Below are 18622 nucleotides of genomic sequence, written 5' to 3'. Positions count from 1 at the left end.
ATCTACAGCCACACCACAACAAGCTGATCAGCTCTCTGTCTCTACATTGGCTGTTATATAAATCCACTACGTGTGTACAGTGAATTCTCCAGTGGACCTCCATGGCGCCAGATGTGTTTGTGAGGATATTAATGACACAACTGCAAAGTCTCAATTGACATTTTGCACCTCTAATAAAACATGGTGCATTGTGCATAGTATTAAAATGAATGTAGCATTCCATAATCTTTAATCAGCAAGAAGCTTTGTATTTTCAGCCCTGAGGGTCATATTTAAGCCACTAAGTGTTTTTGGAGGCGTTAACGCTGTTGTGTGAGTGTCGGTTCTGACCTGCTGACCTGAGCGCTCGAGCATACTGCATGTGGAAACCGGACCGACATTTGGCAGGAGACGTTTAGTTTGATGCTATTATGTATTTTAAGGAGTGGCAATGCTAGGGCGCATAAACGGACGAGATTATTGAAATGGATCACTCCCAACGATTTACAGTACTAAACTAAAACAATTTCCCTTTAACTGTGTGCGGTATTTAATGCCCAGAGGAAGCACGGACTGACTTGTCACCCTGAGAAAGCTTTGGCTGCTGGGTTTCTTGTTCAAAGGCACAACATGCAGAGAGGACAACAAATAAGAGAGAGACAATTACTCTATTTCAAATGTCAGAGGAGAAGATTAAAAATATTTTAGCTGCCAAATAATACTGGTGTTATTTTATCACAGCTTGACAAAATGAACTCAGGTATTCTAATGGAAAAATTGTGACTGTCTTGATTTGCGTTAGTGGGCTTAATAAATCAGTCGCTAACCTGAAGAAAGCAGCGCTTGTCATGTTTTTGTGCACAGAAGTAGTTAGTGCACCTCTTAAATAAGTAAATCCAGCCTTAAGAAACATGAGATGAGTGTATACGCTTTCAACTACTGTCTGAACTGAGGGGAAAAACTTCAGTAAACATAACATTCACATGATACAATGCCCTAGGTTGTAGATGCCGTGCGTGTAATTATACCAACAAAGATGAAAGTATTTGGAGATGAACGAAACGGAGATGAAACATGTTTTCTGCTCTACTTGTTTTTCCTCTAAAGAAATGTTACAGATATGGAAGTACTGGAATGTGCTTTTCATGTGCGGTACAATCATTTAATCTCTGTATGGTAATTATAATACTATTTTGTGTAACAGTAAATGCACCAGAGACGAAAACTGGGGTGCGCCATTTCAGGCTTCTTTGGCAGGAGATTTGAATTTGATCATTTTCCTTCATAAATTAGAAGTACAGCCAGTAGACCAGCAGGAATATTAAATGTTAAGATTTTATAATTCATTCCTATGTTTCATGGTCACATTATGTAATAAATAGAATAAATATATGAATTACTTAATAATATATAATAAATAATAACAAATTTCACTAGTAACACTGTCTGCATGACACTGCATGGCGAGGCAGAAAACCATATTCCCTAATTTCCTAAGTTTGTTTATGTTTTTCATTGTTCCTCAGTTTGGAAATCTCTTTTTATATACACACACACACACACACACACACACACACACAGGTATATACGTCTATATAGAACAGTTATCCAGGAATACAGTGCAAAGGCCAGTGTGAAAATGCCTACAAACTGTCATTGCATATGAGAGAGATACCCGTACCATAAGCAGCAGCTTCACTATTTTCTACTATATGAAATGCAAAGCAGCCCAACATATAATAACAGCACCAACCAGACTGAGATTCATTCACGAAGGTAAACGCTCCGAGATCAAACTGGGAGATTCTTGTGAACTGCAGTGTGTCTGGCTCTTCCCACGCAACGGACAATCCCAACGATCACCAGAACCAGCAGCAGACAGCCTAAGGGTATCAGCAGCACTACAACAAAGAGAAGGAAAAAAAAACAGTGAAAATTACTTCACACACTCCAAAAAAAAACATAAGACACACTCTCTACCTTTAAAGGAAAAATCCCTCCTAAAACACAAATGTTTCAGCGGTGTAAAACAAACCTGACGTTTACCATTGTAAACGTCAGGTTTTGGTGTCAGTCCCTCAGAATCAAAGAGCGAGGGCTTCTTTCTAGAGCCGCCATTTTGCACCGAGAGACGTTCAACAATCATACAGGGAGAAATCCATCGTAGAAGAGGAGAGAGACCAGTTTCTCCAGCCAGGTTGGTGTGTGTTGAAGCGGTGCTTGTTCTCTTACTTCTTGTTCTCTCTTACTATGACTATCGCTCTCACTCCCTCCAATTTCAGGCACGTTTTCTGAGGGTTGACGAAAGGCATTCTGGGAAATGTAGGAAATCACTAACTGCAGTAGAAGTAGACGAGGCAGTTGAGGGAAAGTGGGTTCACCAAAAAAGCGAATTACAAAACCTCACAGACGGATGAGATCTAACAGTGCAGGAGGATCTGAGGGGGATTTTGGGTAAATGTAATGAGGATTCATTGCCACAAATCAACCTGATGGTCCGTACCATAACGCTCACGCTGATGTGCAGTTTCAGTCTTGTTTGGTGCAGCAGCCTTGATGTGGTTGGCATCAGTGCAAGTTTCACCATAGAAGAAGATCCTCTTCTCCTCTGCTGCACCCAGCTCCTACAGAAGAAAAAATGAAATGAAAGAAAATCAGACCTGGATCAAAGAGTATCTGCAGATACTCACCCCATCAGGGTGAAACAAGACCCTGAGGCTTCTCGCTGTACTTTATCCCTTACATATGACAGACCAGTGGTTCCCAACCCAGTCCTCAAGTTCCCCCCCGTCCTGCAAGTTTTTGTTCCAGCTCTACTCTTGCACACCTGATCCAATTAATGGCTTAATGCTGATTGGTTGAGCAGTAGAAACACATCTACCTGAACAGGGCTAATGCTGCATTCCATTGTACTCAGAGCTCGGAGAAAAACGACTTCCAACACGGAAAAGTGCAACAGAACGGTCGTTCAAGTCGGAATTCCCATTTGGAGATTTGGGCAAGACTCATTCCGCCCGAGTTCTCCGACAGAAACGCATTTAGATCGGAAGTCGGTAATTCCAACTCAGAACTATCGACTTCCAATGGAATGCAGCATAACATCAAAGTGTGTAGGCCTTAATTGATCAGGTGTGCAAGAGCAGAGCTGGGACAGAAGCTGGCAGGACAGGCGGAGCTACTGAAACACTGTGACAGTACACATTACAACTACAGTCAAAGTTAAGTTGAATATTGAGATTTGGGTAACTTACATTGTGACAAACGATGGTGACGTTTACTTCAACACATCGGTCCAGAGTGATGCTTCCTGGCAACAAGGTCTTGCAAGGAGTCTGACACCCCTCAGGAATACGTTCGAAGCCGGCAAAGGGCTGCAACAAGGAAACACCACAACAACAAAAAGTCACTTTCTGAGTCCTAAACAAGCTTTTCAATTTACATGTAAAGAGTTTTACTCAAAAATGAGATATCCACCATTGAAAAAAACAAACACGACACATTGGAAAGGCCTCCTGCTTTGTTTAGATAAGAACCATCTGTAAAATTAAGACATTTCTATTGTTGAGGACTCCGGAGAAAGTAATTCATGATTTTATTTCCTCTTACTTGGACTACTTCACCGCTCTTTATTCCTGTCTCAATCAAAATAGAATTTAATTTGGACAAAATGGGCAAACCTACAGCGCTCAGTTAGTGGGGTTGGGACGCTCTACTCTGCTGCAGCCCCACTTTGTGTTTTAGGTTGATAAGATGATTGGATTTTTACATAAAAACCTTAATGCAGCTTTAAGATTTTGCCGGTCACTTGTAAAGCCTGTATAAGTTTGGTACCCAGTTACATCTCTAACATCTTAACCCTCTGTCAGCCTCAGATCCGTGGGCAGGACCTTCTGCTCGTTCCTAAATCTAGACTTCAGACTAAAGGAGAACGGGACTCCACCGTCGGGACTCCTTCTCTTTGGAAAGCAGAAACGCTGTCGTCATTTTTATATCACTTCTCAGGATCTATTTTTATTTTCTGCACGCAGGCTTTCACATAATGATGTTTCTTTCCACTATTGCTTCCTTATTTTTGCTGTTGTCTTCCTCTTTTTTTCATAACCATGTCAATGACTGTGGAGCTGTTTTGTTTTAAAAAACTGCTACTAGAGATGCTGAATGATGAACTTCAGATAATGATCCCCCCCCCCCCCCCCATAGTGGATATACAGCATTTTGGAGTAGAGCTCCTGGTATAATTTGTCACTGTTGTCATCATGCAGGACAGATGATGATGATATTTGTCTTGGTCACCTCGGCATCGATGGTCCAAACGTGGTCACAGCGCGGGTCGAAGGGGAGTGCAGGCGGTCGGCTGCCACAGCAGGAGTAAGACTCTCTCTCCTCCACCACACAGCCAACTCCTGCACAGACTGAGGGAAGCAAATACAAAGAGTGTCATTTTCAGATTGATGGATTGGTTGTGTTTGCTCGTTTAGTACTCTATGAACCAGTAATCTCTTAAAATAACATGCATTAATTTGCCCCTTAATTCATGCAAAATTTAAAATTGATCAAGGTAGTTATTAATGGAGGAGACCCCATCAAAAACCCCTTAAACAACCCTTAATTTTTGACTCCTTACTTTCTAATTTAATGTAAATTTCGTGGAGACAGGAACTTTCCATTAATAACTCATTAATAACCCTGTAAACCTGCACAAAAGGCATAAAAAAAAACCCTTAATTACTAGTGTCTCCACGAATCAACCCATGAATAAATCCCTTAAAACCACATGATACTAACCTTACTTTATTAAAGCTATGTTATGTTTAATGGATAATAAATGTTTATTTCAGTGATAATATTAAGGGCTAGTAAATGAGGCGTGCAAACAGCCTTGTGTAAACTGGGAATTTCCTAACCTGATAATCAGTAGCCTATCCCTGCATTAGCCTGGGGAAACCACCTAGGCCTACAGAAGAATTGCAGGGGACTCCCGCAGCTAAATGCTTCCACTTTCCCTTTAGATGATGTAATCATTATGTGATCGTTAGCATTAGCTTTAGGCTACCCACAATAAACAAATAAACACTGTATCTTACATTTCTGACAGCCCCTGTCTGTTTCTGATGGGATTCAGTAGTTCCATGCTGCTGCCGGTTGTTTTGTTGTGTGTCTGTTTCCGCTACATCCGAAACAGACACATGCTCTCGCTTGTACCAAAACAAACGCCACACACAATCTGGTAATTTAATGTTGCCTTCCTTATCGGCTAACGTCCATACATGGTAGAGCAGGACTTAAGACCTCTTACGAATCTTTAGGACCCCATCTTTAATTCGGCACATATCGAATAGACCAAACAGCACTTATTATTATTTATTTTTTTTATAAATCTCAACCTTTAGGATCGGTTCGCCTGTTAAATCCCTCTATCGACTGCGAGTCGTGGAGCGGGAGCGACCCATGTGAACTACTTCTAAAGATTGGAATTGTATTGTAATAAATTCTGCTTGCTGGATCTTATATGTGCCGAATTTGCCAGTAGACACTACTTATTAATAAAAGATCTTAAGCCTTACCTTAACAGGTATCTATGTTTGCCGATAAGCAACGGGACATTGAATTGCCAGATTTTTGAATGGAGTTTGCCCCAATGTCTGCATTCGAGAGGACGGACCAACTACGTATGTCAGGGTATATCTAGCATGTAGAAAAACAGAATAAGAATCAATACACTGTTTATCATGGCGTGTATTAAAGGCATAGGCTACTCACCATATGCGAAAATAAGCAAGGGTAGACTCATTTCCTTCATCTTCCATGGAACTACAATGGTCACGTTTATTGTCTATTGTTTGGTGTTCCCTTCAGGAATTGCTCTTGAGAAATTTTTCTGTTTATTGTCCCCCCCAACAGTGAAATGAAAATCCGCCCTTGATTAAGGGCTGTCCCGTATATGTCAATCCAATATGATGAATTCACACACCTCCAATCCTCGATCCGCCCTCACGATTTCCGACACGCTGCCGTTTCGGTTTCAGGCTATAAATGGTATGAATTTATTTCTCCTTTATCCAGTCCTGGTTTCTGTCTCCTTTGTGCAATAAAGTATCTTCATCTCCATCTGGAAATGATGCTGCAACAAGCTCTACTGTTGTTGACATTTTGTAAGTATCTCAACCTAAACCTCTCACATATATAATGCACTTTACTGATATTTACTGATAAAATGGCACTTCTTCAGTATACGTGGTTATATGTGATGTGGAACCGTGGAGTGGTTTCTGAAATGAGAGTTGACTGGGCATCTTGACTGTTGTAATTGTGTTCTAATTTCCTAAGTTTCTAATCTAACCTAAAACCCACTGTATTGAAGGTCTGCATTTGATTCAGAAGCATAAACCTAACTGGTGGATTTTGTTCTTGTATTCATCAGACGTTTCCCATGTCGTCTGCATGGCTGTAAACCAGGAAGACACCATGTGTGTCTGCGGGGGGGACTGTATACTTAGATGCACCGCTCTTTACAAGGCTGGAGTCCAGTATAGAGCTGTGAGGTGGTACAAGGTAAGCAGCTCTTCTTTAAGGACTTTTAATGCAGGTTACAGGACATGAAATCACTGACAGTACCAGGTCAACACTGAGTTTATTTCTTCACTCAAGCGACAAAACCATCTCAACCTGCTTCTGTGTGTGTAGAAATATTATTTACAATATATAGATATTGAGTTGAACCTTTCCAGTTTCATCAAACCTTTTATTCTACATTTATGGGATGTAAGTATATTGAAAAGGTCAGACAGAGTGGGTGGAATGAAAAAGGAAGTGATATATTAAAACCTCCAAAACTCCCTTGGCAGTTGACGGCACATGGTGCTTTCTGATTGGCTGGTTGCTTTCAAACGTGGGCAGGGTTAATATAGACACAGGGCTGTGACTGTGTATTTCCACTTATTCTGTCCAACTAAATGCACACTATCTGTAATAAATTATTATTATTATTATTATTAGTAGTAGTAGTAGTGTTGTTGATATTTTGTAGTTATTGTTGTATTCTTTTTATTATTGTATTATTAGTAGTAGTAGCTGTTGTACAAGCAATAGTAGTAGTAGTAGTAGTAGTAATACTAGTAGTAGTAGTAGTAATGAAAGTAGTAGTAGCAGCAGTAGTAGTAGCAGTAGATGCAGTAGTTGTACTACTAGCAGTAGTAGTAGAGTTGTAGTAGTAGTAGTACTGGTAGTGGCAGTATTAATAGTAGTTATAGTAGTAAAAATAGTAGTACTAATGATAGTAGTAAGATAAGATAAGATTGAACTTTAGGAAAGGTAATAAGATAATGAAAATAGTGCAGGAAAGATATAAGGCAATATAAATAAATATAAAACTATGACGGTAAAAAATATAAGACTAAAATGAAAAGTGTCTAAAGTGGTGTTGAGCATTAAGTCCTGTTTAATGAAAAAACTCCTGTGTAAGTTGAGTCCAAAGACATAGAAGATGATAATATCCATGTGAGATATAGTCCAGATCAAGTGATTTAGTGTAGGTTAGGGCAAGGAGCACTAGTTGTAGTGTAGTAGTAGTAGTAGTAGTAGCTGCAGCTGCAGTAGTAATAGTAGTAGCAGTAGTTGTACCAGCAGTAGTAATAGTAGTAGTGGTAGCAGCAGTAGTAATAGTAGTAATAGTAGTGGCATCAGTAGTGGTACTATCCACTGTTAAGATAATGTCTTGAATAAGATCAGGTAATTGATGAGGAGTAATTGATATGTATCTGAACTGACAGATAGTCTAACAGATGAGGCAGCACCCTGTACAGCTCACCCAGTAGAGTTCACCCAGTAGAGTTCACCCAGTAGAGTTCACCCATTAGAGCTCACCCAGTAGAGTTCACCCAGTAGAGCTCACCCAGTAGAGTTCACCCAGTAGAGCTCACCCAGTAGAGTTCACCCAGTAGAGCTCACCCTGTTCTCATGTCACAGTCCGAAGCCCCTCGCTCCTCTTCGCTCAGCGGCCTGCTGACCAGACGCTTCCCTAACGGCACAACGCAGTGGTACGTCGGTGTGCAGAGAGAGGTAGAGCTGCTGGACGACTCCCGGGACATCTTCCTGCCCAACGTGACGTGCCAGGACAGCGGCACGTACATATGTCACCTGGCAGCACCCGTGGGTGAACAGAACCGGGAGGGCGAGGTCCGCCTCACCGTAACAGGTACTGGAGAAAGCATTGCTCAACATCAGAGAGAGAACTTTTCTTGACAATATATTGTTTTCTCTTGGATTTTTATTTGTTTCGCCTCTGGGGATCAATAGAGTATCACACAGTCTCTGAGATCCTCTTCAGTCCAACCACTAGTTTTTTAACCTTTATTGATCCAGGGAAGGTTTGTTGAGCTCCATGGTTTTTTTCAGCCCCATCCTGCTTCACATTCATTCAGTCCCACACATTCCCACTGGGAGCTGACCAGTACAGCAGCTCCACTGGAAGAAGAGTTTCTCATTTACGTCCCACGACCAGATTTTCCCAGCTGGTCGGGGATTTAAACCTGTGACCTTCCAGTCACAACCCCACTTTTGTATTCTGAGACATACTGAGAAATCCAAAACAGCTACTGTATTAAAGCCGTGGTGAAGGAAACCAGGAAGTCTATCAGACCCCCTGCTCCCTCCCTCCACAACCAGCCGAGCCAATAGCAAGCAGCGTTCAGTTGATTGACAACTGGGATCGGAGCTCTCCAGCTCCAGAGTTTGCCTCAATTGGTCAGATGCCTGAGCCTCAAACCTACCTACATGGACTTTAACTGAAAGAAATGTTAACATCAGTGACATGACCTGAACAGTCAGTAGATGCATGATGCAGTTCATGCAGGGTCAAAACCAAGTAACTTGAAATTTTCTCTCCATTTCCAGGTTGTCCTGACACTCGGTCCGCAGAACTGGTGAAAGACACTTACATGGTGATTGGTGCAACAGTCCTGCTGATAGTGGCGCTGCTGATATACAGAATAAGCTATGTAAGTCAATGAGTATATTAACATCTCTACTCTGATTACTGGGAGGAAACAGCTTGAGGCAGTATTTCCATTACAACATTTCTCTAATAACCCGGTTTACATGGATTTATTTCATATTCGGCCTATATGCACCGAGCCATGTTGTTTGCTTTGAAAATAGAAACGTCCAGGTCACTGCGTCTGGTGACTTCTGACATGCACAGTTTGAAAAAAAACAAAAGAAATCTAAGGTGTTTACATGCCGCAATAAGTGGAAAGATTGACCAGACATCTAGGTGTGGTAACTGGGTTCTGTTACTCTGATTATCCCCTTACCCCGATTAGGATAATTAGATAAAGTCGTTTACATGACAGCTTGAACAGAGTATTGCCTTAATTGGGTTAAGATCGAATTATTAGTGCATATGCAAATGTAGAACTGCAAAAGCAATGCCGGCTTCACAATTCAGCAGAATACAATGCTCTTTTGATAAACGCTTTTTGTATTCCTAATCTGAATGTGTTTGTCTCCACTGCAGGCCAATCTGAAGAATATGCTAAAGGAAAAAAACAGCATGACAAAAAAAGAACATTTTTTGGATGCAACGCTCAAACCGCTTGAAAAGAAGGATTTGGAGTTGATCTACACTCTGGGCCCTAATTGGTCAACGCCAGCCACAATGAAACATGTATGTGTTTGAAGTCAAAACTAGAGCTGTGCAATGCTACTGCAGGAAGAATATCGCCCCGACGCCCATGAAGAGTTCACCATACAGTATCTCTTTAACGTAGAGGATCCACACTGTAAAAGTGCAACCGTCTTGTCAACCAGGGCTTTGAGTTTTCCTTCTTTCCTTCAAGAAGTTCCATCATTTATTTTCATTTTGTGCTATCAATCGTTCGGTAAGGAGTATGTTTCACTTTTATTAAATGGCGGATATCTCAATTTGGAATGAAACGCTTCACATCAGAAGGAGCCGATGTCCTGAGTCCCACTTAAGGCAGGATTAGCAAGAGGAAGATCACCTGCATGGGCACCAAAGGACGGTCCTTCACTTTGGAGACCGGGGAGGCGAAGAAAGCTATAGCAACAGAATGAAACAGCCTGAAGTAGTATTAAGTCAAGTCAGGTGTATTTATACAGCCCTTAATCACAGTCAAAGTCTCAAAGGGCTTCACAGCGGCCACAGTACAAAACAATAAAAGGTGATGGAGCAATAAAATGTCATTGCCGTCATCACGATCATCACAGGAACGACGCCCGTTTTTGGGGTCGATTGTTCATATCTATTCTAGGATGTAGCCCGTCGTATCTGACACCCACATGAACCGACAGCGATGCTGAAAAGACATGCGAGTGGCAGAGTAACAATAACAAAAGACCATTTTTCGCTATTTTTCTTTTCTATATATTTCTGTTACGGTACTACAGAGTTTTGACTGAATTGTGGCGTCTCCTCAAAAACCAATGAAGTCGCTATTTGTCTTTTTTTTTTACGTTGTTGTGTCTCATTGTATTCCATGCTAATGCTGCTCAGACAGGCTGCTATGGCACCAAAATTATGACAACTGTCTCATTTGAATGATGTAAGAATTACTTATTGTCACGGCAGCGCTGACAAATACCGATTTGAGCGTTCAAATACAAGTCGCTTGTAAGTCGCAGTCTACTTTTTGCTGCTTTCCATGCAGCTTTTTACTGTTTACACCGATTAGAAAACATCAGATCTGAGTCACATGTAACAGGAAAAATCAGAATTGGGAAAGTTTGAGCTGCAGTGTGAACGCAGCCTTAAGGTCCATTCACATCTGGAACGATAACTATAAAGATAAATATAAACCATAATGATACAAATGTTTTATTGTTGTCTCTGCATCCAAAAAAAATCGCTCTGAGATCGAACCAAAAATATAGTTAGCGTTTTGGATGTTTTTATAGTTATCGTTGTAGTGGGAACACAAACTTTCTAGTTAATACTTTACAATTTAAATTCTATAGATCTTTGTATACTTATAGTTACTTATAGTCATCTTTAAAGTTATTGTTCTAGATGTGAAATGTAATAACAAGAAGCTAAAGGAAATGTTCTGACACTGTGCTGAAAAGTCCAGACTTCCTGTTGCAGTTTCTCTGAACTTTATTTAAACAGGGGAAGGCCAGAGAGGGACGCCCCCCCCCCCCCCCCCCCCCACACACACACACACACAACAGATGGCACACTAATACTCTGTCTGGCTCAGCACTGCTCTGTCAGACAGAACATGATCTTTCTACAGTCACAGGAATATTTGTTAAATCTGTTGTCAGTGTGCTCTGGCTCTGACCCTTGACCTCCTTACTGTTGCTTGTTTGGACTGTTGGAGATTAAATTAATTTTAGTTTATTCCAGTGGTTCTCAACCTTTTTGGCTTGTGACCCATTAAAACGAACTGATGCCTACTAGAATGATTTTCCCTCTTCAGGTCGTTTTGTTTAATTAGCTAATTATCAGAGGAGGCCTAAAGCCTGGAAGAAAAAAGAAAAAATTTGAGAAAAATCTGAAAAAATGATAATAATGTGTATAGTAGCAATATGTTTGTTTCCTATCCCATAAATAGTCTTGCAACCCCCCAAAATGATCTTGCGACCCCCTGGGGGGTCCCGACCCCGAGGTTGAAAACCACTGATTTATTTTACTGCTTTACTCGTACTACGTTAGTGGCTTATGTAATATATTCATGCAATAATACAGCGAGCTGTCCTGACTTAGGTAACTCTGCCGGTTTAATATTTCTGCCAGTGCAAGTTTTCATCATCTTTTTAATCTATAATTGAATAAGGGCAATGTGGTGAGAGGCGGTAGAAGCAATGGCAACAGAAAAAAAGGCATTCAAATACTGCACACCAAGACAGTAACAACAGACATAAAATGATCCATAACGTCTTTACTTGTAAGCTGATCTGGTTTGCTACTTCAGCAGAAAAACTTCAAGTATTATAAAATGCCTTTGGTGTCTGGTTCGTACGTGTTTTGACAGGAAATCAGACTGGCAGGAAGAGTAGGAAGCCCCGAGTCTGGTAACGTACTTTTGAAGCGAGATTTTAAAGGGATTTCTTTCAGGTTGTTGTTGGAAATGCAATGCTATAATAAAATCCAAAAGCTTGAAAAATCATTTATAGATATATAGTCAGGTTCTAATGGCTATGTTAATCATCTACATAATTTCGTAATTCTAGATGTTTAATATTGATGTGGTAAACTTGTATGACTGTCCGTAAAATCTTCTCTCAGCCATCTGAGGCAGTGCAGTTTGTTTACATCAGCTGATTTCATTTTCCTTCATCTTGAGGACTCCTTTTTCTTTTCAGAATAACAAACCTAAAAGACAATTTCAGTGGAAAATGAAACTTGTAAATGGTCTGTAAATCCAGTAAGCATTTTTATAGACAGATCTGTATAGAAAATGTTAATAAACTATGTAAATAGGTCACTACTGAATTTGTTAAACTGCTCTTTACCTGGTGAAAAGAAATGTCTTGCCTGTTGTATTTTTTTTGTACTGTTAATTTACTGTGCCAACCCAACCACACCGCTCCGATACTGTTCTTTATGGGTTTAAGTTCTCTATGATCGCCTGCTGCCATAAAAACTATTCACACTGGAATTAAATAAAATAATTACTGTGATACTATTGTCTGTCTCCTTTCATACTGTTTTACACATTTTGTACTTGATATGTTCAGTAGCTTTTTTGGGGGGGTCGGGGTTAGGGTTAGGGGAAGAATTTGGCAACTTCTTTCACGACAAGGTCACTTCCATTAGGACGGGCATTGTCAGAACAGCTGGTAAACTCCCTGACATCCCCCAAAATAGGCCTCCGATTTTAAGCTGTTTTATCAAAATTACAGATGCAGAACGTAAGATTGTATCACAAACCTCTTGATCCAGTCCCTAGTAACTTTTATGAAAGTCTGTCTTCCTCTCTTTTAAGGATAATTAACACCTCATTGGAAACTGGAATTTTTCCTACTGCCTTTAAGACTGCGGTAGTAAAACCATTATTAAAAAAATCAAACTTAGATAATAATATCCTTAGTAATTACAGGCCTATTTCTAACCTACCTTTCATGAGCAAGATACTTGAGAAAGTGGTGTTTAATCAACTCAATACCTTTCTCAATGAAAACAGTATCCTAGAGAAATTCCAATCAGGTTTTAGATCCAATCACAGCACAGAAACAGCTCTATAATAAATGATCTCAGACTTGCTGTTGATTCAAACAAAGTGTCAATCATCCTTTTAGATTTAAGCGCAGCTTTCGACACTATCGACCATAATATTTTAATAAACCGTCGGTTTCGATCCTACGTCACAGGGAGAAAATTTTATGTTGGTCTTGGTAATCATATGTCCAAGAAATATGACGCTGTCTTGGTCCACTTCTGTTTTCATTGTACATGCTCCCATTAGGTCATTAGTCAACACAATGTCAGCTTTCATAGTTATGCAGATGACACTCAGTGAGTTTCTCTACCATTCAATTTCATCAGTCTGGGTTTCAGTGAAGAGTTTTAGTGTCCCATGATGCTCCAAATGCTGTTTGAGAGGCTTTTCCACCCTGATAAGAAATAGATTATGAGCGAAACACTTAATACTTGGAACTTTTTGGCATGAAAACGGTCAAATTTAAAGATACTGAATGTTGGGAATTGGTAACTTCACAATCTAAAACAAGTCCTCTCTCCACGTTTAATCAAGATCAGACTGGTTGTGTAGCAGCTACAGCCTCTCAAAGTCAGAAATGCTGACCTTAATTATGCTGTAGCACTCCCATCATGCCAGTCAGTGTCCTGTTTTAACACCACAATGCCAAGACGCATCGTCCTTCCAAGTTTTGCAAAAATCAGACTAGTGGTGTCTGAGATGAGACACGTTTTGATCTTTAAAGTCACCTTGTTAGCTCATTTTCCAAGTCATAACATACAATTAATGCCAAAAGATTTACAACATTTTTATTTTCTCGTATTTTTATATCAAAATTCCATAACTTTTACTTCTTTTACTATTGCCCATCCCATCAAATAAAACTGTCTTTCTCTCCCTAACTGATCTCCCATTGGTTTGGACTTTTGACTGAACCCTCCCTGCATTATGTCCCACCCCAACATCTTGTTTCAACAGGAAATACATCAAATTATGAAAATAAGATTCTCTCAAAATGCCTTTTCATTGTGACTTCAGTAGTAACTAACTAACTAACACTAACCTTAAGGCCAATCAGTGTCATTTTTACAACGCGGGAACACAGCACCACAATGAGTCATCCTTTCAAGTTTTGTCAAATTGAGACCAAAGTTACAACCTCAGCCATATAAAAGCATATCAGATGAACTTATGAATTTATGAGTAAATGAGTGAGAGAGATATCCTGGTTGAGAGGAAAGCAGTGTCAGCTTGGTGAAATGTAGTCAGGGTGGAAATCACCATCAGCCACCATGTAGATGCTGCTAATTGGCCTTGTGGTGAGCCGGTCTTCTCTAGCAGCAGGAAACAAAACCACATTTACATTTTGCTCTCGTTCTCTGTTGTACGGCTCTACACAGATTCACACCTGTCGCTTTTCTCTCTTTCAGAGGAAAGTACAGAACAGAGAGAACATCAACATCCAAGTGCTGTGGGACTTTTTCTAGAACTTGCTATATGACCTTATCAAGAAATCGGCCTAATCAAACAATAATCCCTGCACCACTGGGACACACAGAGCAACCAGTACCTGTTGTAGTGGTGGTAGGTATTAATGGTGTCTGATATCAATATAATTTAGAGTTAGCTTCAATGAGAATTAAGAACGGGGCACCAGATAACAGACAGCATCAACAGGTCTCATCTGAAGGAGCGAGTTCTCGGCATGTTTGAATTTAAACCCACACTATGAGCACAGGAGGTGACTTTATGCAAAATAATATATTTATTACTAAACTAAAGCACACTCAATAATCAGGTAAATACAAGTGAATATAGTACAGTATATACAAGAGGTATACCTGTGCATTGTGATGAATCAATGGCAATAGGAATAGATGATCATGTGAATATGCAATACTGATAATTAAACCAACATTTCAGCAGACACAATCGTGGAAGATGAGCAATGGAAGACATGAGTCAGCAACGACAGCAATAAAGGGGCGACAGTATAACTATCTGGAACTGACTTAAATGAATCCCTGAATAACTGAATGGTTACTATAACTACAGGGAGCCGTAATAAAGTGTGTGACATGTGTGTGAAGTGTGAATGTAATGGAATAGCTATGTATGATGTATGATATGATGCCCAGTGGACAATGATCAATACATACGACACCAGCGTAGGTCCGGAGGGAGATGAAGCACGTTGAGGCCGGGAGTCTGTGAGGAGTCTCGGCTCGACGAGGTGCTGGAGGTTCAAGATCCGACGTCTGTTCAGTTGATCTCAGCAGGTGCAACAGGGTGAAGCACACAGGCTGGAGCACGCAGGCTGCTGGACAGGGCTGTGGGACAGGGCTGTGGGACAGGGCTGTGGGACAGGGCTGTGGGACAGGGCTGTGGGACAGGGCTGTGGTTTCTCTCAAGGCTAACGCCGACCCACTCTGGAGGTTCTGATGATTCTTCAGTATTAAACTCAGCAGGATAGCTGATAGCGGTTGTAGCAGGCGGGACACACAGACACTCAGGCTCTCTTCACTGTTTCAGATGAAACACTTTCTACTTGGCTTGTGATGATGATGCAGTTGAGTCCGTCTTTGGAGACAAACTTTGGAACAAAGTTGTCGTCAGACTCCGTTAGCACACGTGTCGCGACCACGCAAAGTGCATGAAATCCGCATTGGAAATGTGTGTGTTTGGTTTTGTTGTGATCAGTTGAGGGGTGTGTGCGTGGGCTGGCATGTCTAATGTTACGGCTCATTACATATGCATGAAACTCTAATTTTGGTTCCCAGATCTATCCAATATAATTGACCGTCGTAACATTAACATTATTAAACTCAGCACAAATTCCTGAACACTTTAATATCAAACATGGCTATCTAACCCCCATGTAAAGATAAAGAAATTGAATAATGCAAATAACTATTATATAAAACATTACAGTTACACATAAAATTAGACATATACATTATCATGAGTTTCATGAGTCTGTATCAAAGATTTCTCCTGATTTTGGACACATTCCACCGTGTCTCATCTCAGACTCTCTGTCTCTTTGGGGATTAACAAAGACAGGGCTGAGCAGGTCTGTTCCTTGATACCAGCTCTTAGGGGTGGAAATGAGATAATCTACGTTGAGGTCTGTGCCCTTTCCTTTCGATCTCACAGTCTTCCCCCATCATACTGATCTGTTATCAGGGAGGAGGCTCACACAAAATGCACAGGGCCTTTCCAGATGTGAGATGACAATGATGATGTGGGTGCAGTTACTACACTGTTAATGTAAAGAACTGTCCCAAAACTAACTCAGGACCAAGATCATTTAAGAGAGTTTTAAGAAATGTACTAATATATATATATATATATATATAATTTGATAAGTGTGAAACAACTTGACAATTGAATATGTGTCCCTCATCACTCAAAATCGGGTTCAGGCCCTGTCAAAACTTCAAAATTAGCTTTACTAAATGTTAGGTCACTAACAAACAAATCATTTTTAATTAATGATCTTATTGTTAATTTTAAACTTGATTTCATGTTTTTAACGGAAACTTGGTTAGATGAAAATAGCAATGCTACACTTATTGAAGCATGTCCTCCAAATTACAACTTCTATCAGTCAGTTAGACGGGGCAGACGAGGGGGTGGAATAGCTGCAATCTACTCAGATCAGTTTAACTGTACAAAGGTTGACCTAGGAGAGTTTTCGTCTTTTGAATATCTGGCCTTTGTCCTCAAGGCTGAAGCTCCAGTACTTATTTTAACACTCTCTCGGCCACCTAGGCAACTACCATTTTTTCTTTTTGAATGGTGATCTAAACATTCACATAAATAATATGTCTGATTCGAAGGCTATGGAATTCATCAACCTACTGGACAGTTTAGAACTAACTCAACATGTCACTGAGGCTACACACCAACATGGTGACACACTCGACCTGGTTGTGATGAAAGGGTTAACGATTGACAATGTATCGGTGTCTAATCTCTGTTTCCGACCACTACTGTGTATTCTTTGATGCTCATTTGATTGTAACCAGGAACATGAAAGAAATTGTTGCTCAAAAGCGGTTCCTAGATGCAACAGCAGACCTTGAGTTCTCAGAGCTTGTAAGAGAACTGGACTCATGTCATCTAAACTGCTCAGTACATGAAATGGTTGATGCTTTCAATAACAATCTGAGTAATACACTGAACAAAGTGGCCCCACTCAAGGTCAAAAAGAGGTGAAGTGGCAAAATATCACCATGGATAAATAACTCTGTCCGTGAGCTCAAGAGAACATGTAGAGCAGCAGAAAGGAAGTGGAGAAAATCTGGACTTGAGGTCCATCGTAGCATTTATAAAGAATCCTTAACTGCATATAACAATGCTGTACGTGCTGCAAGAAAAGCCCATTTCTCAAAGATCATTACAGAGAGCGGGAGTGATCCTAGAATACTGTTTTCCACCATTGACCAACTGCTGAATCCTGTCCCTGTCTCTGACATTTTAAGCCTCTGATGCAAAATGTGAGGAATTTGCTAACTTTTTTAAAAACAAAATCACAACTATCAGGGCTAGTATCGCTCCAGGTGCTGGTAATTTCAATAACCAACCTTGTAAAAGTCCAACATCCATGAGGGCATTTTCTAGTATTTCTGTTGCAGAACTTAATAAGATTGTAATAGAGAGTAAATCTTCCACCTGCTCTCTTGACCCTGTCCCCACTACATTTTTAGGGTTTTCAATTGTGTTTCAAACTCTGCTCTGAAAATCATTAATACATCACTTGAGACTGGGGTTTTTCCTGATGCCTTTAAAACCGCTGTTGTGAAACCGCTGTTGAAGAAATCACATTTGGACTGTGGGGTCCTAAGTAACTACAGGCCCATATCAAACCTTCCTTTTTTAAGTAAGGTACTTGAAAAAGTGGTTTCTAACCAAATTAACAACTTTTTAAATGAAAACAACATCCTGGAGAAGTTTCAGTCAGGTTTCAGAGCCAACCACAGCACAGAAACTGCTCTCACCAAAATAGTCAATGATTTGAGACTTAGCACTAATGCCAACAAGGTCTCAATTCTGGTTCTTTTAGACTTGAGTGCAGCATTTGACCATCGACCACCATATTCTCATAGATCGTCTCGAGAACTGGGTTGGTCTCTCTGAATGTGTCCTAAACTGGTTCAGAACTTACATTACAGGAGGAAATTTTTCATCTGTCTTGGAGATCATGTATCAGAGAAACATGATCTAACTTCTGGTGTTGCACAAGGAAGCTGTCTTGGTCCCCTGCTTTTCTCACTGTACATGCTTCCATTAGGTGATATTATCAGAGAACATAATGTCAATTTCCATAGCTATGCTGATGATACACAACTATACATTTCTGTAGAGCCAAATCATGCAGATGCCTTAAGCTCCCTCACTATTTGTCTATTGGCTATCAATGATTGGATGAACACAAATTTCTTAAAAGTGAATGAAGATAAGACAGAAATACTTTTGGT

At 40.3% G+C, this 18622-nt stretch overlaps 1 protein-coding gene across 1 annotated transcript; it reads left to right on the top strand.

Moving 5' to 3' along the window:
• Positions 1-6021: 6021 nt before the first annotated feature.
• Positions 6022-10580, top strand: cd83 (CD83 molecule). The gene is made up of 5 exons (XM_071913949.2): positions 6022-6131; positions 6401-6531; positions 7945-8173; positions 8872-8975; positions 9494-10580. Exons 1-5 carry the CDS (start codon positions 6095-6097, stop codon positions 9653-9655), a joined length of 663 nt encoding a protein of 220 aa, XP_071770050.2. The 5' UTR covers positions 6022-6094; the 3' UTR covers positions 9656-10580.
• Positions 10581-18622: the final 8042 nt, after the last annotated feature.

Source organism: Centroberyx gerrardi, chromosome 12 (assembly GCF_048128805.1).
Source record: "Centroberyx gerrardi isolate f3 chromosome 12, fCenGer3.hap1.cur.20231027, whole genome shotgun sequence".
Lineage (NCBI taxonomy): Eukaryota > Metazoa > Chordata > Actinopteri > Beryciformes > Berycidae > Centroberyx > Centroberyx gerrardi.
The sequence above is the reverse complement of the archived record's forward strand: the minus strand, read 5'-3'. Positions and strand labels throughout refer to the sequence as shown.

Excerpts from the sequence above, each read along its gene's own strand:
- cd83 (XM_071913949.2), top strand. The coding sequence starts at position 6,095 with ATGATGCTGCAACAAGCTCTACTGTTGTTGACATTTT. Across the intron at positions 8,174-8,871 it reads GGTCCGCCTCACCGTAACAG|GTTGTCCTGACACTCGGTCC; the intron begins GTACTGGAGAAA and ends CTCCATTTCCAG. Across the intron at positions 8,976-9,493 it reads TGATATACAGAATAAGCTAT|GCCAATCTGAAGAATATGCT; the intron begins GTAAGTCAATGA and ends TCTCCACTGCAG.